Below are 24,167 nucleotides of genomic sequence, written 5' to 3' on the forward strand. Positions count from 1 at the left end.
TTTTTCAGCATCCGTGGGGCGCGGGGATTTGGGGCGGGGGAGGTGATGCCCGTGGAGGAAAACGGGCTCGTTTCTGGCTCGGGGTTTTTTATTACGCTGCCGCGAAACAAAGCGAGATGCTTGCAGATTTCTAAACAAGCTGAAGGCTATTTTTAAAAATAGGGCTTCTCAGCTGCATGGAAGTAATAAGTTGCAGCCTTACTGAATAGAAATACATAAAAACCGCAGCATTTTCCTCTCCTAACTTTAAAACCCACATAATACGTGTTTGTTCACTGCAGATGAACTAATCTCGCTATTGTGTTGCCAGGGATCAGCTGGCTTGTGCTTTACATTTTCTGCAGGTCACTGCAATCATTGCCTTTTGTTGTTTTGGGATGGAGGAGTATGAAAGGAAAGGGAGGGGGAGCATAATTGACACGGTGCTAAAATTGAGCCCAGAACATCATCGTAATCTTCGTGTGCGCCTCAGAGGCTTGTTACCACAGCGAGCTTTTCGTCTGCAAACAACAAGGGAAAAGACGGACCTTTATCAGTCTTTGCGCATTTGGGGACACCCTGGCTCTCCCTGTACCTACGGCTCTTGCCTTTGGGAAACTGGAACCCTTCAGCAAAGACAACTTGGATGATTTTATTCCCCTAGAGGGAATAAAATTAATTTTAATCCCCAGGGTGGTGCTGCCTGTGCAGAGACTGCCCAGGTGCCGGCTTCCTGCAGGGCTGGAGAGGTCGCAGCTTTAGGCCCCTTAGGGCAATGGTGACCGCAGGCAGGTGTCAGCACCCGTTGAAAGCCCTTCTTTCCCCCCAGCCGAGCCAAAATATGTCATCTTCCTCCACGCTGTTTCCACAGTCAGCCCACATCCGTGACAGAGCAGCCCTCCAGCACCGCTGAGGGCACTCGCTCCCACCCTTGCCATGCTGGTGAGGAGCCTGGGGCAGCCGGGACAGCTCCTGCGCGCTCCCAGGTACTGCACCTTCAACGCTGCTCCCAAAGATGGGCCACGGGAGGAGAGACCAGCAGTGCCCAGGGTTTTGGACCCATGGACCCGGGCCTGGCTGCGGCGGGTGCAGAGGCGCAGAGGGGAGGTTGCAGCCTGGCTCACTTCACGGGAAGGGTGTTTCCATGCTCAGGCTGATGAGCAATGAGATGCCGCGGCAGGCTTGATCTCCCAAAGTCATTTTCTGACACCCGTGGGGGCAGGTGGGCTGCTCAGCGGGAAGGGTCTGTAGCTTTGCGGTCGAGAGAAGAAGATGCAGCGAATGTCTCCAGGGTGCAGAGCCCCACTTGCTTCCTGGGCAGGCGTAGAGTCATGCCTGGCAAAAGACTTTGCCAACCGATGGTACACAGACAGCTCTCGTTTCACAAATAGTGGTAGCACAGGTATTTTAGGACATGTAAAGGCATTTTTTTAAAGATACCTGTTTAGATGTGGTGTTCCCAACAGATATTCTTGGTTTCCCGTGTGAGCTGGACCACAACCTACCCATGTGGCGATTTTAGTAAATGTTACCACACCGTCCTTCCCTTCCCAAAATGGCCCTTGAGGGAGGCCATGTGGAGGTCTCCTGGCCCAAAGGATATCACTCAAGGAGCAGGTCACGAGCAGGCTCTCCTGGTTCCTCGTCACTAAAAACGCATCGTCCTAAAAAGCAGTAGGTGAGCATCAGTTAGCAAGGGTTCGGCCAGGGAGAGAAGGGCTGGGATGGTTGGGGAACATGTTGAACATGGCACAGTGTTCAGCTGGGACTTCTCCCAGCAGCCATCAGACGCACCTCTCGGGAAGTAGGATGGGGTGGTTTTCGAAATAAATGTGCTATGCGGAGAAAATGCCTCGAGTTCCCCAAGAAACCTGCTGAAAAAGTGCCCTCTATTCAAGAAGCGAGCCAAATGGCAATGGCCGGTTCCCCGCAGACAGGGGCTCTTTGTGAGGAGTCCTCGCGAACCTGCTGCCGTCCTCCCCCAGCGCCGGGAGAGGCCAGCGGCCGCCTTTCCTGTTTTCTGCCTCCTCGGTTTTATACATTCCTGCGACGCAAGCCGAGCGAGCAAACTTCCCTGCTATTTGCAAGATGTGGGCGTGCCCTCTGCAAAATCCACATCGTGGTCCTTCCAAACGGTTTTCAGAGGTTAGCCAATATTTACGCAGTGCTGGAGGGATGCTAGGAACTACGGTTTGAACGGCAAAGTATTTTCAGGGGTTGCCTCGTGTTTGAGGCCGCTTCACTTTCCAGCTCACCTGGGAGGTAAAGCAGCTCGAGTTTGAGGTTACCGGCTCTTTTTTTTTAGTTCGTCTTCCTCACTGCCAATGCTCCCCATCTCTTTGACTTTTTTTTTTTTTTTTGTCCCATTATACACTTACGTTTTAAGCTGGTGGTGATAGTCCGGGGGACCTTCTGCTCACAATCGCCAGTTCTAGCAGTGTCTGTGCTTCTCTTCTGTGTGGAGATAGAGAGCATCGAGCCCATTTGAGAAGGAAATACTGTCTGCGTGGAGATATGTTTTTCATTTAGTGAATCCATGAACTCTAAGGCCAGAGGGGTATGTTACGATCCTCTAAACCAGCAGTTTGCCTAACATGAGCCACAAAATCTTACCCAAGAGCTCCCACCACCAAGCCCATTAGCTTCTTTAGAAATTCCTGCTCCAGAACACTGAGCAGAGTAATTACCGCTATGGTTAGAACAATGCCCCATAAGAATGAAACATTTTTGCTCAAAATATCCAAGTCATATCTGCTTATGTCAGAAAAAACAATGACTTTAACTAGTGTCTGTTCCTGCTGGCTGCTCTGCTTCAAAAGGGTGAGGGGAGGGAAAGCAAACTCCTTTATGGCTTGTGCATCATTGCAAAGGGATTGCGCTTGCAGGAGGTTTATTGCATTTGACTATTCCTGTTTGGAAAGAGTCCAGGTTGACTGTCAGAGCCAGGGCTGAGTCTGATGGCTTGGCAGATAGGGGAAGAGAGGTCCTTGCACTGTAAACTGAGCAAGGAGTAACTGAGGAAATTTGATAAGAAGTTATGAAGGTAACAAAAGAGCGAGCCTCGGTGCTGTCATTCTGATGGGGCTGGCTGTTGCAGAGCTCCAGGTTAACTTCTTCAGAAGAGAGGGCCCGGTGAGACGTTGGTGTATGGAGGCAGACGGGTCCCCATGACACGGTGCCACAGAGGAGCACTCCTCCGTCTGCTGGAGCGTCGCGGGGGGAACGTCTCCTGCAGGAATTGTCCTCAGCGTGCTGCCAGACAAGCAAACCCATTGTTGGGCCCCTTGGCTTGAAGGCTTGAAGGTTTGTGCTTTGCTCCCTTCTCATTTCCTTCAATACACCGTTACCGTATACGCTCAACAATGTTTAACTCGGGATTCTTCAAATGCTGTGCGATCCACATGCGATTGCTTCGCTTCAGAACATGTTATATTCCTTAATTGCTTTAGCAGAGACAAAGACCAATAAACACGGGTACTTTATCTCCCATGCACTTCTCTCTTACTATGCATGTGATCACAAGCAGTTTGCAGTTTTGCATTTATACCAGTGGCAATTTTGCTTGGTACTTTGGAATCCTGCTTAAATAAACCGATTGCAATTAAAGTTCAAGTTAGCGCAGGCTGCCCAAAATTCTCATCGAGGCTTTTTCACCAGCAAAGTGACGCTTCGAATTATTCAAGCTGGAGTATCTTCAGAATTCTCCATTTCTTGACATGGTCATAAAAAGGCAAATTGATTAGATTTGATAGCTAGGCAAAACCACACTAGTGCAAGGGTTAAAATGGGAGAAGATAATCTGAACAGAACCCTGAAAAAATACTGGTAATTTTAATTCAATTTGAACTGCTTTTTGTTGTGTTCCCAAAAGTAGGCAAAAGCTAACATCTCAGAAAACTGCTTTATTTCATTTAATTTCCTTTAATTTTTTTTTATTGTTCTTTCTGTTCTTGGTTGTTAAAAGAAGAGCTAGCCTTGCTGTCCAGCTGCTGCGCATCATTAGGGTAGCACAAAGGTAGCGGTGAATTTAGCCTAATCTATTGATGGACCTGCCAGTGCACCAGGGGCCACCTCATTCTCTCTTCACACTCCTCTTTTGCTCTTTCCATCATGTTGTTTTCCTAGATGAAGTCCACTCGCCATCTGGCCCTTCGTGACTGATTGGAAGCCTGACTCGTTTGCGGGATGCTCTGTGAACCGCAGCGTGGCGAGCCTTACTGACACCGTGCTGTTAACTCGGAAAGCAGGCTGGGAATGGCAGGTACCAAACAGCATTTTGAGCTCGCAGTACTCTTGGCTCTTTTTTGCAGACTGTCTGTGTAGTCATATTTGAGCGGCAGTTAAATACTCAATTTATTTATACGCCTTGCTTTTCTGTTGGTATCATTTCTGTTAAAGTCATGCTCTAGCCTCACAGGTACTGTTTGTTGCCACTCGTTGTATTAAACAAGAGGTTTGCATTTTGCTTGTTTTGACATTCCCCTCGTCTTTCGTCTTGATCCGTGGTAATACTATTTTTGGAGTAGCTTCTCACAGGTTATTTTTACTTTGGGGGGGGGGGGGGCGGGTAAGGGGGCCATTACACAGGTTTTATTTTTGATTTCACATTTCTTAAGTAAACTTTTTTTAATGCTGATAGTTTGGCATGAGTCCTGAAGGAGATCGTTCACAGCCTGGGCTGTTGCAGGGGAAGGTGCCTACTCCAAAACCAAGCCCAAGAGCAGCGGTAAGTGCACCAGCAGTATCTTCCGATGGATCCCTGCGCAACCCTAGAGGAAACAAAATCTGAGAGAATGAAAAAAAACCCCAAAACGCTAGAAGGTTCTTGAAATCTGACTATGAAAGCGCCAGACTTGCAAGAAGCTTGCAAGAAGCGGAGGGCGTCTAACGAATCCTTACGATAAAGACCTTAAAACCGGTTTCAAGGCAGAGTAAACGAATCCAAGTCTTAATCGCCCCAGTCGTGCCCAGTTCCCTGCCCCGGCCACCCACTCCTGCCGGCTCCCGTGCTGGCCGAGGCCCCGGGCGTGCGGCCCCGGCGCAGGCCGCCGAGCTGGCGGAACGCTGCCGCGGGCAACGCGTGTTCGGGCTCCGGCCTCGCCCTCCGTTTCTCCCCGTTTCTGCCCCCGTCTCCGCCGGCCGCCGGACCTGCCGGGGGTCGGGCAGGGGAGCTGGGGGCCAGCCGGAGCCGCTCGGCCGGCCTCCCCTCCCCCGCCACAACCCTGCCCGCCCGGCCTGGCCGCGAAGTAACGGCGAAGCAGGGCACGCCCCCCGCTTCGGAGGCCGGTGGGCGGGTTTGAAGCCGGCGGTGCCGGCGGGCTGTCCCCCGTGCGTGGGGCAATGGTGCCCTCTAATGTCGGCTGGGGCCGGGAGAGGCGAGCGCTCGGCCCGGTAACCCCCGCCGGAGCCCCGCGGCAGGGGGGGGTCCAGCAGGAGGCCCCCCACCCTCGCCCTACGCGTTTGCAGCCGGTCGTCTTCCCCGGAGCCCCCCCCCCGCCTTGTCGGCGTGTTCTCCCGCCATCCGCTCCGGGGCTGTCTGCGGCCGACCCGGCGGCCTCGGCTGCCCGCGGACGCACCGCAGGAGCTCCTGGCTGGGCTGTGCCTAGGAACGCCCTCCCCGCCTGCCCGCGGGTGGCCGGGAGAGCTCTGGGGAAGGTTTGCCGGGGGACACTGCTCTCCAGGGCACCGGCCTGCAGACAGCCCCTTGCAGCTCAAGTGAGAGCAGGTTACTGAAACGTGCGGCTTTTAAATCTACGTGGTGTGCACAGTACTTCTAGAGTAACAAAATACATCGTAGCTATGTTCGCCTTCCTCTCGATTTTTCGAGTTGCTCGGAGTCCCTACGAGTCTTTGACAAGATTTATGAATAGAATAATACATTCACTTTATTCTGTGAAAATTAGGGTTAAGGTGTAGCTTGGCAATCATAGAATCATAGAATGGTTTGGGTGGGAAGGGACCTTAAAGATCATCTAGTTCAACCCCCCTGCCATGGGCAGGGACACCTTCCATGAAACCAGGTTGCTCAAAGCCCCGTCCAGCCTGGCCTTGAACACTGCCAGGGATGGGGCATCCACAACCTCTCTGGGCAACCTGTCCCAGTGCCTCATCACCCTCACAGTAAAGAACTTCTCCTTACATCTAATCTAAATCTACCCTCTTTCAGTTTATAACCATGACCCCTTGTCTCAACACTACATGGCCTCGTAAAAAGTCCCTCCCCATCTTTCCTGTAGGCTCCCTTTAGGTACCAGAAGGCTACTATAAGGTTTTTCCCAAGGCCTTCTCTTCTCCAGGCTGAACAACCCCAACTCTCTCAGCCTGTCTTCATAGGAGAGGTGCTCCAGCCCCCTGATCATCTTCATGACCCTCCTCTGGACTTGCTGCAACAAGTCCATGACCTCCTTATGTTAGAGGCCCCAGAGCTGAAGGCAGTACTGCAGGTGGGGTCTCATGAGAGCAGAGTAGAGGAGGAGAATCACCTCCCTCAACCTGCTGGTCACGTTTCTCTTGATGCAGCCGAGGATACGGTTGGCTTTCTGGGCTGCAAACGCACGTTGCCAGGTCATGTTGAGCTTCTCGTCAACCAACATCCCCAAGTTCTTCTCTGCAGGGCTGCTCTCAATCCACGCATCACCCAGCCTGTATCCATGTTTGGGATTGCCCCAACGCAGATGCAGGACCTCACACTTGGCCCTGTTGAACTTCATGAGGTTCACACAGGTCCACCTCTCCAGCCTGTCAAGGTCCCTCTGGATGGCATCCCTTTCCTCTAGAGTATCAGCCACACCACACAGCTTGGTGTCATCTGCAAACTTGCTGAGGGTGCACTCAGTCCCACCGTCCATGTCGCCGACAAAAAATGTTAAACAATAGTGGTCCCAATAAGGACCCCTGAGGAACACCACTCATCACTGGTCTCTACCTGGACACTGAGCTGTGTGACCATCCAGCCAATTCCTTATCTACTGAGTAGTCCACCCATCAAATCCCTGTATCTCCATTTTAGAGACAAGGATGTTGTGTGAGACAGTATCAAATGCTTTGCACAAGTCCAGGTAGATGACGTCCATTGCTCTTCCCTTATCCATCAATGCTGTAATCCCGTTGTAGAAGGCCACCAAATTTGTCAGGCACGATTTGCCCTTAGTGAAGCCATGCTGGCTGTCACCATGTGCCCTAGCATAGTTTCCAGGAGGATCCGCTCCCTGATCTTGCTGGGCACAGAGGTGAGACTGGCCTGTAGTTCCCTGGGTCTTCCTTTTTGCCCTTTTTAAAAATGGGCAAGTTTTTTCCCCGTTTCCAGTCAGTGACAACTTCACCAGTCTGCCACGGCTTTTCAAATATGATGGATAGTGGCTTAGTTCGATGGTAGCTCAAACCGTGGAAGTCCAAGAGAAGGAGATGCAGTTGTAGAGGATGTGGCCCTTGAGACACATACCTGGTTTCAAGCAGGGCTGGCATGCCTTGGGGACCCCCGGGAGCTTTGTCTCCTCTACATCCTTCTGTGGCTGATTCCCTCCCTTGGAGCGGGTGGCAAAGTAATACGGTGCTGTGGGATCTGGCTGTTCCTTCTCTCACTCCCAAGTTGGATTCCCTCTTCTCATTTGCCTCTCCCTCAGGGCTTGCTCCCTCCTTTCCCCGCGATGGGGTGCTGAGATAGCGTGCGATGACGCAGCACGATGAGATAATTTCTGCCCCCTCCCCACCCCCTGGCCTCTTGTTTGTATTCTTTAATTAATTTATCTTCTTGCCTACAGCTTTAAATTTGCTTTTGGCGTAGTAACTTTCTGAAGACACAGCACTAAAATTTTATTTGCTCTTAATCTTGAAAAGCAATCGTTTTATAATCTCCCTGCTAGATTCATTGCATTAATTTTGCTGCAAGCTTTGAATGTGGACCAAACATAACCCAGCCAGTGGTGAACCTGCAAAGGGAGTGGTTCGATGAGCTCCCTTGGGGGAGTCCATCATGTTTGTTTTACAGCAGTTTAGCTATAGTAAGGCTGCCCTGCCCGCAATACGGTATGTATTCCTACAGAGCAGGGAGTTAATTGTACGTGGATCCAGCAGCGCGCTATAAACATGTTTATGTCATACAGAACAATTAGTGCTGTGACTCATTGCTGAGAGCTCAGCCTATGTTATATCTGGGGCAGCATTTAAGCATTTGTATGTGCCATCCGCAACAGCGGTCAGCACAAATCCTGCTCGGGTTCAGCATCCTGCAGATCCAAAGAGAAACCAAGTGCCATATCCCCTGACAGTGCAGAGGAGGTGGAAGACCATAGGTAACACTGGCTTAAAGGTTTTTTAATGGTTTGCATCACATCCACCGACATGGCTATTTCTTAATGAGCCAGTTCTCAAGTTTTGGACAGAAGCTGAAAGGCCCTGCTACTTAGGGCCACGGTCAGAAATGTTGCTAAATACTCTGATTACATGTGTTTGTAATGTCCTTTGGTAGATGGTGGAGGCCAGGAGAAAGCGACGTTTTTTCCTGTGCTGTGACCAGATTCAAAAATCATCAGTTCCTTCTGCAGCCTTGAAAGATACCCTTACCAGCTGCTCTGCCACTTCTTGCAGGAGCTATTGCTAAAACAAGTTTGTAGGGCAGTGAGGTCCAGGTGCCCGATCCTCAGTTTCAAGTAGGGTGAGTTTTGGACTGAGTGAGGACAGGAGGATCAGGCACAAAGAGCTGCACTTGTACCTGACTCTTGATTAAACTTTAATTTCATAAAGGTGCAATTAAAGACACACCCTGGTGCTGTGCAGGATAGCAGGTATCTCACTGTCCCCCAGTGAGCATGCAGTGACATATGAAGGCATTTCAAAATGACATGGTACAAATTCTTCTACTGTGAACCATGAGCCACATTCTCAAACATAGTCATGACCGAATGAGTCTGAAACAAATGTTTTCCTAACAGTAAAAGTAGAAAAGGAGCTGGATGGAAGACCTGAAGATTAATTCCTGGCAGCATGGAAATCAGAGGCAAAATTCTTGGTGAATTGGGGTCAGGGTTTCAGCCTAGAGCCAAGTAATCCAGATCTTGCAGCTCTTCTCAAAGCAAAAATGAGTCAGCTGGTCATCATTGGTATTCAAAAGGAAAATATAAACCAGGTGAAATTATTTAAGCTGACAGTGGCCAAATGGTAGTGAGTTTGCTCTGGAAGGAAAAAAATTTATCTGGAGGTGCTATGTTTATGGAGTCTCATTGCTTTCTAGATCAAATGCACTTGCTTTACAGATAGGAGAATGGCTTTTTTTTTTTAGCTGCCAGCCTGCAAATTTAATCTAGAGCCTTTATTTTTCATGCACCACGACGGGTAAGCAAGATTTTCTGCTGAGCTGCCCCTGCAGTCCCAATGAGGTCCTCAGCCCCTCTGCAGTCCTGTGGCTTCTGAGGGTGTCTCCAGCAGGATTCAAGGTGGTTGTCGCTTCACCTGTGCGGAGCTGGCTGAATTTGGCAAATGATTTAATTGCCAAGGCTCAGGAGGAATATAACCTATCACTCCTCTGGCTGTGCTGGGCAATAAATAAAAGGAATAAATCCTTATTGTTTTGTCTTGATGGTAATGAGGTGAGAGCCTGGGCAGAGCTGCTGAGTAGATTGGTGATGGTTTTAATAGGAGTGTCCAGGACCCAGCCAATGTAGAAAGCCAGGGGAATTTCTTCCTAGCAGCCTCCCTGGGGCAGTTTTACAGAGGTAATCCCATTGCTGTCTAGTAGGGCATTAGGAAAATGAGCTGGGGTAGACCCCTTTTTCTAGCAGCACTTTTTCTCTTTCTTTGTTTCAAATATCCTAACTACTTGCAAAATGCCCAAGTCCAATTGGCTTTGGCAGGACTGGTTCTCAACCAGTTTGGACTGAAAGTTTGCAGGACTTGCTTGATTTCTGGAAAAGCCAGATGACGGATCCTGGTTTTAGTGCACAAAGACTTTGATGTAGGGAGTTGTGTGTTCCAGAAATGGAACACGTGAATCAGGGAGCAGCGCTCCAAGTGAGCTTTTCTTGGGTTATTTCCACTCTCTCCAGAGTGTGAAAAGATTAACAAATGCCAAATGGTACTGACAGTGGCAAGTCCAGCCCAAGACTATGCAGGCATTGCTGTTTTATGCCAGCCTTACATTTGGGCTTAGGAATGGCTTAGAAATAGGCAGCAATATCAAAGCAAAAAGCCTCAAAACCAAATATTGCAACACAAAATGTTTAGCGCATCCTGGTCACAGCCATCATCCAGCCCTCCCATAAGCAGCAGCCAGGTCCGGTTGGGGCTGGCAAACTCTTGTCCTTTGGCATATTTGGAAGCACTAAATGCCTCTCTCTGCTCTTTCCAGGGCATAAATGTTTTTGCCACTGCTTGCAGTAGAGTCTGGGTCTCTCTCCTTCGCTGGTGGCAAGTTCATGGCAAGTGCTAATACCTTTCCTCAATGACAAAGAGTCAGGGGGGTTGTGAGCCTGCAATTGTCTTGGGGACAAGCTTTAAAAATTATTTTAAAATATTTTTTAAAATAAATAGCTCTTAAGGATTTTCTCTTAGGAAAACATCTATGTGCCGCTCATGTCCCACTTTAAATTGCTCCTGACACCAGGGTTGGACCCTAGCAGTGTGCAGTTTGCTCTGATCCTTTACAGAGAGACAAATTTCCTTCATGGCGCCTGGTGTTGTTCCAAAATAATTCTGAAGAATTATTGTAAGCAATGAGCTTTTGAGAGAGCGCTTTAAAGGCACATTTGAGCAGGTTTGGGGGTATTTTGTGTGTCAGATGTACCTGCAACATGTTAGGAACGCATCCTCACCCTTTGCTCTGAAGAAATGCTGTGCCTATAGAGACTGAAATGGAAAGAAGTGAATGGTACCATGCAGGTGCTGGCCTCTTAACAGTGAAGTTTCAGATGTATTTGAAGTGGGACTTATTCTTATGATAGAGTAGATTGACTGTAGGGATGCATCTTCTAAACTTTTCCACCTTTATCTTATCTGTCCATGCTAGAGTTGTATTCAGTGTTCAACATTGGTTTAACTGAATTACCTTGAAAATTTTCCCCAAACTGCTGTGAAGATTCCTGATAACCCACTCGAGAGCCATTAGTGGGTCCTCCCTACAACCTCAGTGCTAGAGAGCCCACGAGGAGATTGCACCTCCAGCAAAGGAGGTTTGATTTCTTTTTGTCTTAGGTGAATTCAAGTGCAGGGTGGATGGGAAGGCCAGGAGGAAGCAGTGAAGGTGATTCCAAAGCCTTCTGGTGGTTTGAACAAAAACCTAGCAGTCTTGGGACTGTCATCCCTCTTGTATTCCTAACTAAAATCAAGATTGTAATCATTCTCCCTAAGTAGACCTGGCTACAGCCTTTATCATCAATGCAGGGTATGCAAACCTGCCTGGGAGAGAGGATACCTCCAAGGGCTGGTGTCTTCTAGAGATTTAAAACCTTTGTTTTTCCCAGGTGTGTTGGATGACAGGCAGGAGTGCATGCTCTTCTCCAACTTGCGACAGTGCAAACTCGGGGGTTTGCTCTAACCTTACAAATCCCATTCAGGCCTTCAGCTGAAATTAGGTATTTGCTTAGAAGGAGAAGAATAAGGACGTTGCGTGAGGCTTTAAAGGCATTTAGAGCCCAGATACATCAAGGTGTGTCTAGCCGCGTTTGCGCATTTCACCACTTCTGAGCCGCTGATAAATCCAGCCCTGCGTGACTATGAATACCTTCATCCCACCTCTTCCATCCATGGGCAGCGAAGATCTGCAACGTAGGGTTGTCCCCCACCCCCATAGTGGACAGAGGCAGCTGGGCACGGGGGCAGCCGTCCCCTTTCCTCCACATCCCACGTTGGCTCCATGCAGGTCCCAAGTCCACGTGGAAAAACCAGCCAGGCAAATGGAGCAAGGCTGGGAGGGGACATTTCTCCCCTGGCCCTGAGCAGGTAAGGATTTGTCTGAGGGTGTAACACAGACCCTCCTCTGTGCGGCAAAGCTGTATCCGGGATGTGCAAGGTTTTACAGACACATGCTTTGCCCTTCTCTAATTGCTTTATGCAGAAACATACGTTAGCAGAAACACTGAATACACATTCGTATTTCGTTTGTGCTTTGTATAGCTTCGTCAGAAGGCTAACGGACAGAGAGATTCTTGTTACATTGTGCTGCTGGTGGTCTCCTGAATGCTCGAGAGTTATAAATCAGGCAATTGTTTGATTCTGACACAGGAAAATGTTTTGGTAAATGCAGGAGGCTCGAGACTAGCTGAAAATGTCTGGGGCTCCCATTGTGTGCAGAATGTAATGTGTGCAGAGGAAATCTGCAGCATTCCTATGGCAAACCACAACAAGAAGCTCCATACAGCCCCAATCAGTTACAATTCTCATATAAATTATAATGGCTTAAATGTTATTTAAATGATAAACAGCTTTTGCATTCCAGACATTGCTGCCATTCCAGAAGGTGGCTGTATAATACCAGCTGAATGAAATATTGCATATTGCAGGCTAAGTATGAGGCTTTATTTTGGTGTGTGTATCCGTTTTTGTCACATCTAGCATATTCTTTGGCTATAAACCTTGGACTTCCAACGCACTGTGTGTATCTTGGAGCCCAGGGCTTCATCCATTACCCAGCAGCGAGTTTTCTGAAGGTCGGTCATGCCAACATGCCTGTAAGGTGAAGACGTGACCACAGAGGTGGCAGAAGTATCCATCGCTTCTGGGCTGTCACCATTGCTTATTAGCCTGTACAATTTTGCCTGGATCCTGCTCAGGAGCTGATGGTATAACCACTCCTTTAATCACAGTTTGCTACATAGATGTCAAACTGTGTCACGCTTGCTTAAAACAAGTGTGGCTTGAGCATTAGGAAGAAGAAAGGCAAGTCTGGGGGAGATCATCCCTTGCCCAGGAGAGAGCTCACCCAGCAGACCTGGGCTTTTCCTAAAGGAAGAGTAATTTTTTTCTTGCTGATTCTTCAATGTCCTAGCACAGTGGACCACTAGAGGCTGGTGGAATTTGCTGTCTTTTGATGTCTTCGCTTGAAGGAGAAGGTCGGTAGCTGCTCTCCGGACAGCCCAGCAGCCCTTCTCCACCGCGTGGCAGCAGCTTATTGAAATTTGAGGGGTTTCTGTTCCCTCAGGAGAGATTTTGGGGTAGATGTGGGCCATGGCCAATGGCAGCACCTGGGAGATGACTCTGGAGGTGAGTCCTCTGGCTGAGCTGAAATCATCCTAAGCAAGGTGCCACTCGGTGTGAGCAGGCACGAGAGGCTCCTGCCCCAGCGAGGTCCTGCTGGAGCTGATGAGACTGGGTGGGTACAAAGAGCTGAGCTCTTTCTTCCTATTTGGTCATGTTATTCTTGGTGTAACTCTCCTGACTTCGGGCCACGGGGTTTTTCCAAAAGTCTTTTACAATTGACACAGTCTCTGCCCCATCTGCATATTTTGTTGTCAGATTCCAGCATTCAGAAATGTTCTCTTTTGGTTTAATTTTTCCAGACTATTAGAGAGGAGAAACTGCCCTGTGGTTAAACAGCGGGACTGGCGTCCAAAGGATGATCGAGTCTGACTCCAGCCTCTTCCACAGACTTCCTCTGTGATTTCAGGGGCGTCATTAAACCCCTCTGTCTGTTAGGATCCCATCTGCAAGACAAGGAGGATCTAATTCTTTTCCCTCGTCTGAGTCTCAACCTCTTTTTGTGTTTGCAGGGCACCAAACGGGGCCTCGATATTAGCTGGAGCTTTGGGGCTTTACCATTAAAAAGTTAATAATAACCAGCCATATTTCAGATAAAATGTGATTTGCAGTTTAATATGCTAAGTAACAAAGACTTTACCAAAAGAATGAACAATAGCATTTTCCATTTCACAAAATAATTTGCCAGGCAGAATAAGCACACCAGCATTTTTATAAAAACAAATTATAAATAATTGCTTTTTGCAATTTAATACACACATAGAAAGAGCCAAAAGCAGCCACCGGGAATCTGATTTCATTGCCGATTTGGACTGTCTCCGTAGTTTTTATGAAAATCCCTGAAGACTGTGCTATTTTGTAAACTAAACATGGCTTTTTTTTGCTGGCCATGTGGAGTCTTTTTCCATTCATTAGTGAGCTGTTTTTTTTGCGAACACAATTAGACAAAGGAATAAATCAGTCAACAAACATGGGACATAATTTTGGCAATACCGGGCCGTCTATGCTCTTATTTGCTTAACTGTATAAATCTTTCACCAGACTACAAATGAGACTGGTTCCCTCAGTGTCGGGGTCAGGGGAAGAGAGGGATCGGGCCAGATCCTGCGGATTTGAAGGCTCCCGCCGACAGTGGCTGGTGTTGAGCGGTTTCCCTCATTACGGCAGTTCAGCATTCCCACTACTGGGGAATCGCTTTGAGATATTTCTTCCATTTCCTCTCTTGTTTTACAGAGCTTAAGAAACATCACCAGGATGATAGTTCCCCTTGGGCTGTGTCTCCATAAAGGGTTTTTATGTCTCTCTTTGTCTGAATATCTGCACACCTCGCTGGTTTTGGTGCAGTGGCCTCGCGATGCTCTCGCAAGGAGGGGAAGGGTTATCTTTGCCGCTTCTTGGGCACGGAGTTGAGGTATGCTCATAAGTACTCATCTCACACCTCACCTCCCTCCTGGCACCCCCCAGCGCACAGCCCCTAGAAATGCAGTTTCTCTTTGCAAGGAGAAATGAAAGCTTTGCTGGACCCAAGAGGCAGCTATTCCCTTCCCGGCATTCCCAGTCAGCTCTCACACTTGCCCATAGGTATGGGTGCATATCCACAAGGACAAGGATTCGCGACTGCTCTGCACTGGAGCAGGATTTGGTTCATCCCACTGGTTTTTTTGCATAGCTGGAGAGACCTGCCAGCTCACATTCATAGCAGATTTGAGGCCTGAGATATGCCCTTCATTGCCGGGCAGCATACCTGCACTTCCATCCCTCTTCAAGGCTCTTTTGAGGCTGTAAAGCTTATTTTGATGCTCTGCAGACAGGTGAATCCCACCCAGGGTACCTCATGTTGCTACAGATCATATTAAGTTTCCTCTGTGAAAAAATACAAGTTGAGAGAAGGATTTGGGATTTATTTCCCCACAATTTATCCTTTTGCAACCAACATTTTCAAGTGCTGGTATTGCTGTGGGCGGATTTCCCCTCCCCATGCATATGCTGGCCTTGCTTCCCATTTCCAGTGATTTAAGAAAAGATTTCTGCCCAAGTAACATGAACAGTAAGTCTTTATAAATTATTTTTTTTAAAGATGTTCTCAGGTTTCCCACTCTGTTTTTCCAGAGATCGCCAGATAAATAGGCCTCAGGAAAGACATACCAGGGAAGGCAACTGTAAATACTCCAAAAATGTTGAGAATAAGTGTCAAGGCTATAATGCATAGCTAATGGCCTAATCTGCAGTGTCATCACAAGACATTTATCTCCTTGCTTGCTTTCACCGTTGTCTCTCTGGAATGTCTGTCCATTTAAAGTTTATTTATCCTACCCAAGAAAATTCATTTCCTATTCATAACTTATTCCTCCCCAGTTTTTAAATTAATCTTTATTTATTAAAGATGGCTTGTCAGTGACCGAGTGCTACCCATGGTGTAGCCTGTAACTGAGCCAGAAGGAGCCTTTAGATAAAAATGCAATACCAGCCTATGCCATCTGTCATTAATGGTGCATTATTGCTACAGGTATAGATGAACTGGCCTCTAGCTGGATAGCTGCAAACACAATGTTCAGCGGGGCATAGCTGGGAACGGAGTTAATCTCCATCATACTTTGGCTCCTGCAGACATTTTCAGACAGGCTTCATGCTCAGGGGAGGAGGAGGATCTGCTTTATATCGATCACACTGGCTGTTTTTCCATCAGTGTTCATGCTGCCATATTTAGTCCCTAGACTGACATGGGGCAAGATTTTAAAAATCAGGTGCTGCAAGTCAGAAAAGTCCAAGCTCCTGCGCAGAAGACCTTGTGGGAGGACACCGCTGGGGCTTTATTTCCCCACTGATTTGGGGCTGCCAACGTCTTGGCCAAATTTGGAGAACACAGCTCATCTCTGCATCCTTGCGGCCAGGGCGGCACGGACATGGCTTGGCTCGTGGTTTGTAAAGGTGGCTTAGAACTGCCAGCCTCTTCCCGTTGTTCTGTCCGTGCCAAAGTGCAGGGATGGGGAGTTAAATGATCCTGCCCAAAGAGACTATTGCTAGAAGAGGATCGCTGAGTTGGGCCCAGGGCAGCCTGATCTGGGATGCTGAGGAGCAGGCTTGGGCACTGAGCCAGCAAGAGGCATCCAGTGATGTACAGGAACCAAGTCTGGTGATCATAGCTCCTTCTCCATGGTCACCTCCACACCAGGCACCGAGTTTAGGTCTCTGCTTCTCAGAACTGTGTCTTTTGCCCCAGGGGCTGAAAAATAAACTCTGTGGGGTTTTTTTACTCCATTTCCCTTGTCAATGCCAGTAAAAAGAAGCTAAATCTGAGTGACAGCATGTGGCCAGTTAGCCGTCTGCACTGCACACCCTGGGCAGGACGAGGCTTGTATCTGGTGGAGAGTGGCTGCATCTGCAAGTCATTGCTTCCCTCCTCGGTCGCCTTGCTGGGATCTGTTTTCAGTTGCTGCTGAGACAAACTCACCAGTCCAAACATTGATGCTTTTTAAGTCCAAGTCAGCAACGTTTCCTGTAAGCAGTGTTTTACATTGCATTTGCATGAGTTGCTTTTTTGGTTGTCTCAAAACCTCCATAAACAGAGTTCTGTCATTAATTTTACTCGTCTATTCAATGCTGGTAATTTGTACATTGTGCCTGTCCAGCGCAAACCAGGGAGTGATGATGTTGGTGCTGTGCTGCAGGACATTCAAACTGCAGGCAAATCCATTGTTTCACGATGAGATGAACCAAATGTTGAGCACTGATCCTTTGCTAAATTGGGATACACGCTGGGTAATCTTCCTTCTTCGGTAACAAATATGACTTCTAGGGCATTGTGAGTTGGGTCTGGTTTTGTGCTGGTATCACTCTAGGAAAGTCATTCTTTAAAGTTGCTTTTTTACTCCTGCTTTGGCTGAGTTTGCAAAAGGTTGTTTCTGTCTGGCAATATGGTACCTGTCCCTGGTGAAACGTTAAACCTTTGGTCTTTCCTCTTCTTCGCCAGGAGGTAGACCTGGGCAGCCCTCAGCAAATCCCAGGGCTCTGCGGAGACATGTGTTGAATAAAATGGTGTGCCCAGAGATCTTACAGTTCCCTTTCCCTGGGCTTGGTTGGAAACCTGGGGGCCCTGACAACCACTCCAGATCCGAGCCAGCAAATGTCTGTGTGTGTCCCTGTATTGATGTGTCTGCGTCAGCCTTCACAGCGAGTCAAGCCTCCATTTCTGAACGGACGTGTTACTAAATTAGAGGGACTGGCTGACAGGGTCAATGACGGAGCCTCAGGCTGGAGAGTCTGCATGAAACGCGAGAGCTGGATCAACCAAAACCTCAAGGTTTTCAACAAGTTGAAAGCGGTGACGATTTGCCCCAAGCCTGGGGCAGAATATCCACCTGCATCAATGCCGGCTGGGCACTGACCGAATATGTAGCAACCCTAGTGTGAGGACCACGGGTGATGGCGATGCTGTGTGAGCCAATGGTACACGCTCATCAGGAATAAGGCAAACCATATAATGGGCCATTTGAGGAAGAGCATGGCCAGGACATCCAGGGAAGTTGTTATTCCCCTTTGCTTGGCGCTGGTGAGGCTGACCCAGCGTTGGGCATCCCGGTTCAAGCGGGTTGTGGAGAAACTGGATTGGACCCAGGGGAGGGCTACCAAGAAGGTCAGGGGTCTAGAGTACATCATCTTTCAAAGAGGTGGAGGGAATTGGGCTTGTTCAGCCTATCAAAGAGGAGGCTGGAGCGATCTAACAGCAGCCTGCAACTACTTGAAAGGCAGCTCCAGAGATGATGCAGCCACGCTCTTGGTAGCGGCAGCTGATACCATGAAGGACAACACCCGCAAGCTGCAACTTGAGAAATTCAGATTGGACATTAGGAAAAACTTCTTTCCCGGATACTCAGGGAGGGGGCAAATCGCTTTTCTTGGAGATTTTCAAAGCCTGTCTAGAAAAAGCCACGGCTGAGCTGATGTGTTCAAGCAGGAGGGTAGATGAGATCTCCTGAGGTCCCTTCCTACCAAGAGTCCCGTGATTCTACAAAATCAGGGCACTGGGATCTCTGCCTTCTTTTTCTCTTTAAAGTAAAGATAATGCTCAACCAGACTTCCAGACTTCAACAAGTAAGAAAACAAACAAACAAACCCCCAAACAAACAAGTGAGCAGACAAACAAATAAAACCCTAAGTAAACAAGCAAGCAAGCAAGCAAACAAACAGACAAACAAAAGCCCCAAGGGCCAAATGAGTCTTGTTTATTTAATTCCCCAGTTTGTAGTCAGCCTCATGAGTTGTGTGGATTTAATTTTTTTTTTTTTTTTTAATGATTTCAGCATTGGCTGGTAATCTGTAGTCTGAGTGGAGCCACATGTGAACATTTGCTAGCTCAGCTTCTCTATAAATTTGCAGCACCTGGTGAAGGAGGGAAAATGGCTCAGCTAGAGGTGTTGATGAGAGCAACTCTAACTGCACGTAAGATCTATGCTTGTTCCAGGATCCATACAAACCTAGTGCAAGAAGCATGAGGACTTGGAAATAGCTGTTGTGCTGTAAGCTTCAGCTGCAACCTCCAAAAATAAAATCAAAGTGCCTTTCATGAAGAATTAAAACAGTCATCTCTGCCGAGCTACCAGAGGCAATAAAAGTGAAAGAAGTGAAACAGTTAAGAGCTGAAGATATTTGTCACATGCTCTTGTTGGGGGCAAAGTCCAATTTCACCCCACTGGGACTTTCAAGCTGATCTTTGTTGCGATGGTACTTGAAGTAATGAGCCCACCTGGGATGAGGCTGAAGAAGGAGATCAGCACTTTGATGTGTGGTTACCTTTAATCCTGCCTGGCAAGTAAGCAAAGGGGAGAAAAAAAACCCAAAGAAAGAAGGAATAAATCCCTGGCATGCTGACTCAGCACCTTTCACACCGTAAGCTTTGAACTGTACAAACAGCTTCTGCACCTTACTTATGCTCCGTGTTCCCAGCTAGAAAGCACCTTTGTGTCATTTTCCAGCCTGTCAGCCTGCAGTAAGTCGTTCCATGAGCACTATGAATCCAAAAGCCAGCTCTGGAGGTGAGGAAGAAGCCTCGGGAATAAGGAGCAAGACCCTAGGGAAGAGCGTTTGCTCGGGAAAGGTCGAGAGGCGACAAGCGATCCTTGTTGCCTACCTGATGGCAACCCTAGAGCTCACCTTCCTCTTCATGCAGACGGGAGTCATGCCTGTGAGTATGGGTTGTCCTGCTTCACATCTTGCCTTCAATGCCAGGCTATGTAGTTTTCCAGCAAAGTCAGAAGAGAATTTGCAGCAGGAGACACGAAAGTGTATTCCTACCTAGCAGGCAAGCTGTGACTGGGGTCAGGGTTTGCCCAGGCAGTAAAAACTGGTTTATTATCTGTACTGCAGTAGCACCTAGAGCCCTTTCCTGGCCTGATGGCCCTGGGTGAAGCTGATGTTGTTTGTGTCTTTTTGCTTGCAGTGGGTGTCCTGGCTTTGGCTGGGAGAGAGTTAATTTTCTTTCTAGTAGCTGGTGTAGTGTTATGGTTTGGATTTAGTATGAGAATAATGTTGATAACACACTGATGTTTTCAGTTGTTGCTAAGTCATGTTTACACTAAGCCAAGAATTTTTCAGCTTCTCATGCCCAGCCAGCAAGAAGGCTGGAGGGACACAAGAAGTTGGGAAGGGACACAGCCAGAACAGCTGTCCCAAACTGGCCAAAGGGGTATTCCATACCATGTGATGCCATGCCCAGTATATAAACTGCGGGCAGTTGGCCTGGGGGCAATGGCTGCTCGGGAACTAACTGGGCATCAGGCGGCGAGTGGTGAGCAATTGCATTGTTCATCACTTGTTTTGTATATTCCAATCCTTTTATTATTGTTGTCATTTTATTATTGTTATTATTACCATTATTAATTTCTTTCTTTCTGTCCTATTAAACTGTTCTTATCTCAACCCACAAGTTTTACTGTTTTTCCCAATTCTCTCTGCCATCCCACTGGGTGGGGGGGAAGTGAATGAGTGGCTGCATGGTGCTTAGTTGCTGGCTGGGGTTAAACCACGACAGTGGGAGAGTGACCCAACAAGTAGGCAGCAGAAATCAGAGGTTTCAGATCAGAGGTGGGTTTTTCTGAGGGCATGATAAACCAGCTGTGAGTGGGAATCATTGCTTCTCATTTACTGGACTATTTTGTCTGGTTTCATAGAATCATTTAGGTTGGATAAGAGCCTTAAGATCATTGAGTCCAACTGTAAACCTAACACTGCCAAGTCCACCAATAAACCATGGCCCTAAGCACCACATCTACACATCTTTGAAATACCTCCGGGGAGGGTGACCCAACCACTTCCCCTGGGCAGCCTGTTCCAATGCTTGATAACCCTTTTGTCCTAATATTCAATCTAAACCTCCCCTGCTGCAACTTGAGGACATTTCCTCTTGTCCTAATGCTTGTTACTTGAGAGAAGAGCCTGACCCCCACCTCACTACAACCCCCTTTCAGGTAGTTGTAGAGAGCGGTAAGGTCTCCCCTCAGCCTCCTTTTCTCCAGGCTAAACAACCCCAGTTCCCTCAGCCGCTCCTCATAAGACTTGTGCTCCAGGCCCCTCACCAACTCGGTTGCCCTTCTCTGGACACACTCCAGCACCTCAATGTCTTTCCTGTAGTGAGGGGCCCAAAACCACACACAGTATTCAAGGTGCAGCCTCACCAGTGCTGAGTACAGGGGGACGATCGCTCCCCTAGTCCTGCTGGCCACACTGTTTCTGATACAGGCCAGGATGCCGTTGGCCTTCTTGGCCACCTGGGCACACTGCTGGCTCATATTCAGGTGGCTGTCAATCAACAGCCCCAGGTCCTTTTCCACCTGGCAACTTTCCTGCTCTTGTGACCTCCTGGATCTATGATATGCCTGTCCACGCCTGTCTCTGGTGACGCCATGCCTTCTGGGAGATCTCCTCGCTGGTTTTGTGTCTCCAGAGGCAAACTGCTCTCTCCTTCTGGGACTAAACCAGCCCGTGGTGCCCAGAGCCTGTAGGCTGAGAGAGAGTTTATTTATGGGAGATTGGCATAGCCGATCACCAATCAGTTACAGGGGGCTTGGGGGCCTGGGTGCAGAGCATGTGCCAGGTAAGCAGGAAGATTGGGGCACATCTGCACCTTCTGAGAGCTGAACTTGGTGGAGAGTTTTAAACAACTTTTAGCAGATGGCGCAAAACAAAAACGTGAATCAGAAATAGCTGTCCTTTGAGCATACAACTTTTTTTAGGGTTTTTCTATTTAAAGGTTTGAGGCTCTTCAAGGTGTGCATCTGCGGGTTTTGCAAGCTCACATTCTGGGTGTACCATCCAGATTATAAGTAAAGGTAATATTTTGCCCATGTTGTGCTTGCATTGATTCTGGCTCGCTCAATTAAACAACTCCAAGACCTTACAGCAGTCATCTCCTGGGTGGTGCTTGGGCTGCCCCAGGTGCAGGGTCTGGAGGCAGGAAGGCTACGTAAAATCTACCTCATCCCCTTCAGCAGCAGCTGAATATGTTCAGCTGTGTTGGACTGCAAAGGTAAAGGGGGATTCAGATTTGTCACCTGGTGCAAAATTGATGGTTTGATCACATCTACTTGATCTTCATTAGCAGATAGTATGGGACGGAGACTTTTAGTCTTTATTAAGCAGCCTGTGTCTGACCCAAGAAAGATTTTATCTGTAGGTGTGGGGAGTTGAAGGAAATGCTTGTTTGGACCCGTAGTCCTCTCCACACAGACATTAAGCTCTTTATTCAGAAATATAGCATACTTCATTTCCTCTGACCTGTTGGTTTTTTTGGTGTTTTTTTAGTACTTGGCAAAGAGCCTAGGTTTGGATTCAGTGGGGCTTGGCTACCTCCAGACAACCTTTGGTGTCCTCCAGCTTGTGGGAGGTCCCATTTTCGGAAGGTGAGTGAGAACAATTCTCATGACCCTTTTCATAGCTGAAAAAGGCCAGACATTTTTGTACTTCAATAAAAAAAAAAAATCATTTAGTTCTGGTTCATGGTCCTGTTGAAATGTTTGAAGATTTCATAAATGGGCAAGGGGAAAATAAATACTATAATTAGAAATACTGCAACATAGAAGCAGCCTTTATATTAACTTAGCTATGTTTTAATGACACACATTTAAGCGTAACAATATACTGGGAACAGGCTTAAACCATCAGAGTCCTCAGAGCCCAGGTCCTAATGGCTTAATCCTGCAAATGTTTTATAGCCATGTGTAACCTTAGTAATGTCTTGTGACTAGGAAACTTAAAAAAGAGGATATTTATTGATGTTAAGTAGACCTGTCAATGAAAATAATTGAGGGTTGTGTTATTTCTACAGCTGAATCTCACTGTAACTACATAGGTGTTTAATATAAAGCTAGACTTGCATGAATCTTTAAGAACTGATGCATCTTTAAGTTCATCTATCAAAATAAGAAAAGGGTGGAAAAGACTCAGTTTTCTGCCTCTCTACCCCATGGGACACATATTTCTCTTCCTAATGAAATGTAAATGGCCCCAAAAAATTTGAGTGATGGGGGAATGCATTCCAAAAAAGCAGAAAAAATTTGAAAGAGCAGTGTAATTCAGTGATAGGAAGCTAAAATGAGGCTGAGAAAAAATCTAGCTTTTCTTCTCAGTCCTGCCACTGATCAACAAAGTAATAAATGGATACGGAGCTGGTGTGTACCTCAGTTTTCCTGCATGGGATTTAGCATTCTGGTTGATGTAGATTGTGAGCTCTACAGGATCCTCTGGTACATGGTGTGTAGGACTTTAAGGATCTGATCTCTAAAAGCCCTTGGACGCTACCATAATACACATTTTAAAATTAATAACAATAACATTAAATTTTCCAGTGCAACTTGGAAGAAAATGCATTCCTAAGAACAGAGGTGGTGCAAAGGGCCCAATTTGAACTCTTTTTCTATTAATATACAAAGCTAGAGTAATATTTCTGTTCTGGATCTGGTGCCATGTGGAATCTGGTTTTCCTCTGTGCCTGTCACTCACTAAAGTTCAGAAGAGATGCCGAAGGGAAGGAAAATGGCAAACCAGACACTGTCTGGGTCCAGACTCCCACTGGTGTAGATGGGACTGAAGGTGTATATTGCCAGATTGAAGTCAAAATTTGCAACATAGGTTTGAGATGAAAAGGATTTTCCTAGATGTAAGGCTGCTTTGACCTCAGTGTAAAGGTAGATAAAGAGAAAATGGGATGGAGGGGGATAAGAGAGAGAAAAATGTGTAGCTTAGGTCAGTTTTCCTTGTTCTTCTTGCCTAATGGTCCTAAACAGCCATGAGAAGAGGAAGCACTGAATTTACTCTTAAGTAACAAAGCCAGAAAAGCTCTGGACTATGTAGTGAATCCTGGTCTTTAGGTTACAAACTGTTAATATAAACTTCCCTGGCTTTTGTGTAAACAGTGAAGTTTTGACCTGTACCTCTTCCTCAACACAAAGCCCTTTAATTACTTATGCTTAACTTTGTAGACCAAAGTTTGGCATTTTTGGGGGGGGGGGTGTTTCTTTTAGTGTAAGTACAACTAATTGTTATGCAAGGTAACATTCATCTGCTAACTGTAATATGCAACTTCAATAAAATGAAGGAAGGAGAAATTGGAGTGAAAAACACTGTCTAAGGTCTGGTTTATGGTCATCTTAGTCCCAGTTGCTCAGAACCCTTTCTGTGGTACTCTCTGGCTTTGTCCAGCTTAGGTCTTTAAAGTATCTTGAAGTTGGATAATACCTGAACCAAAACCTGATCTGGCTGGTTTGTTTTTTTCCTCAAATAGAAGGAAATTTGAGTCACTCTCGTGAAGTCTTTACTGAATCTAAATAGAAAACTAACTATTTTTTTTTTTTCTAAGTCATGCTGAATGAGAAATGTTGCTTTGAACATCCTCTGGAAACAAACTGGAACAACTTCAATTGCCGTTGAACCTGAACTAAAAAATTAGCTAGCCTGATACCCTCGTCTGAACCAACTTTAAGAGTCAAGAAGTAAAATTTGAGGGTGCTATG

The 24,167-nt window shown here is 47.3% G+C and overlaps 1 protein-coding gene and 1 long non-coding RNA gene across 4 annotated transcripts in view; both read left to right on the forward strand.

Annotated features, from left to right (window-relative positions):
• The first annotated feature begins 3,039 nt into the window (after positions 1-3,039).
• LOC115352207 lies at positions 3,040-4,690 on the forward strand. The gene is made up of 3 exons (XR_003927022.2): positions 3,040-3,282; positions 4,105-4,240; positions 4,619-4,690. It is a non-coding gene; the product is annotated as an uncharacterized LOC115352207 (long non-coding RNA).
• Positions 4,691-18,821: 14,131 nt separating this feature from the next.
• SLC22A18 (solute carrier family 22 member 18) overlaps positions 18,822-24,167 on the forward strand; it is a 62,894-nt gene continuing 57,548 nt past the window's right edge. For 2 of the 3 annotated variants that reach the window (XM_030039824.2, XM_030039822.2), the window contains exons 1-3: positions 18,822-19,050; positions 19,137-19,345; positions 21,961-22,058. In XM_030039824.2, coding sequence (XP_029895684.1) covers positions 19,026-19,050; positions 19,137-19,345; positions 21,961-22,058 — 332 coding nt within the window. In that variant the 5' untranslated portion in view covers positions 18,822-19,025. The remainder of the gene's footprint in view (positions 19,051-19,136; positions 19,346-21,960; positions 22,059-24,167) is intronic. The other variant, XM_041129347.1, reaches the window with a different exon arrangement.

The sequence above is a fragment of the Aquila chrysaetos genome, chromosome 16, assembly GCF_900496995.4.
Source record: "Aquila chrysaetos chrysaetos chromosome 16, bAquChr1.4, whole genome shotgun sequence".
Lineage (NCBI taxonomy): Eukaryota > Metazoa > Chordata > Aves > Accipitriformes > Accipitridae > Aquila > Aquila chrysaetos.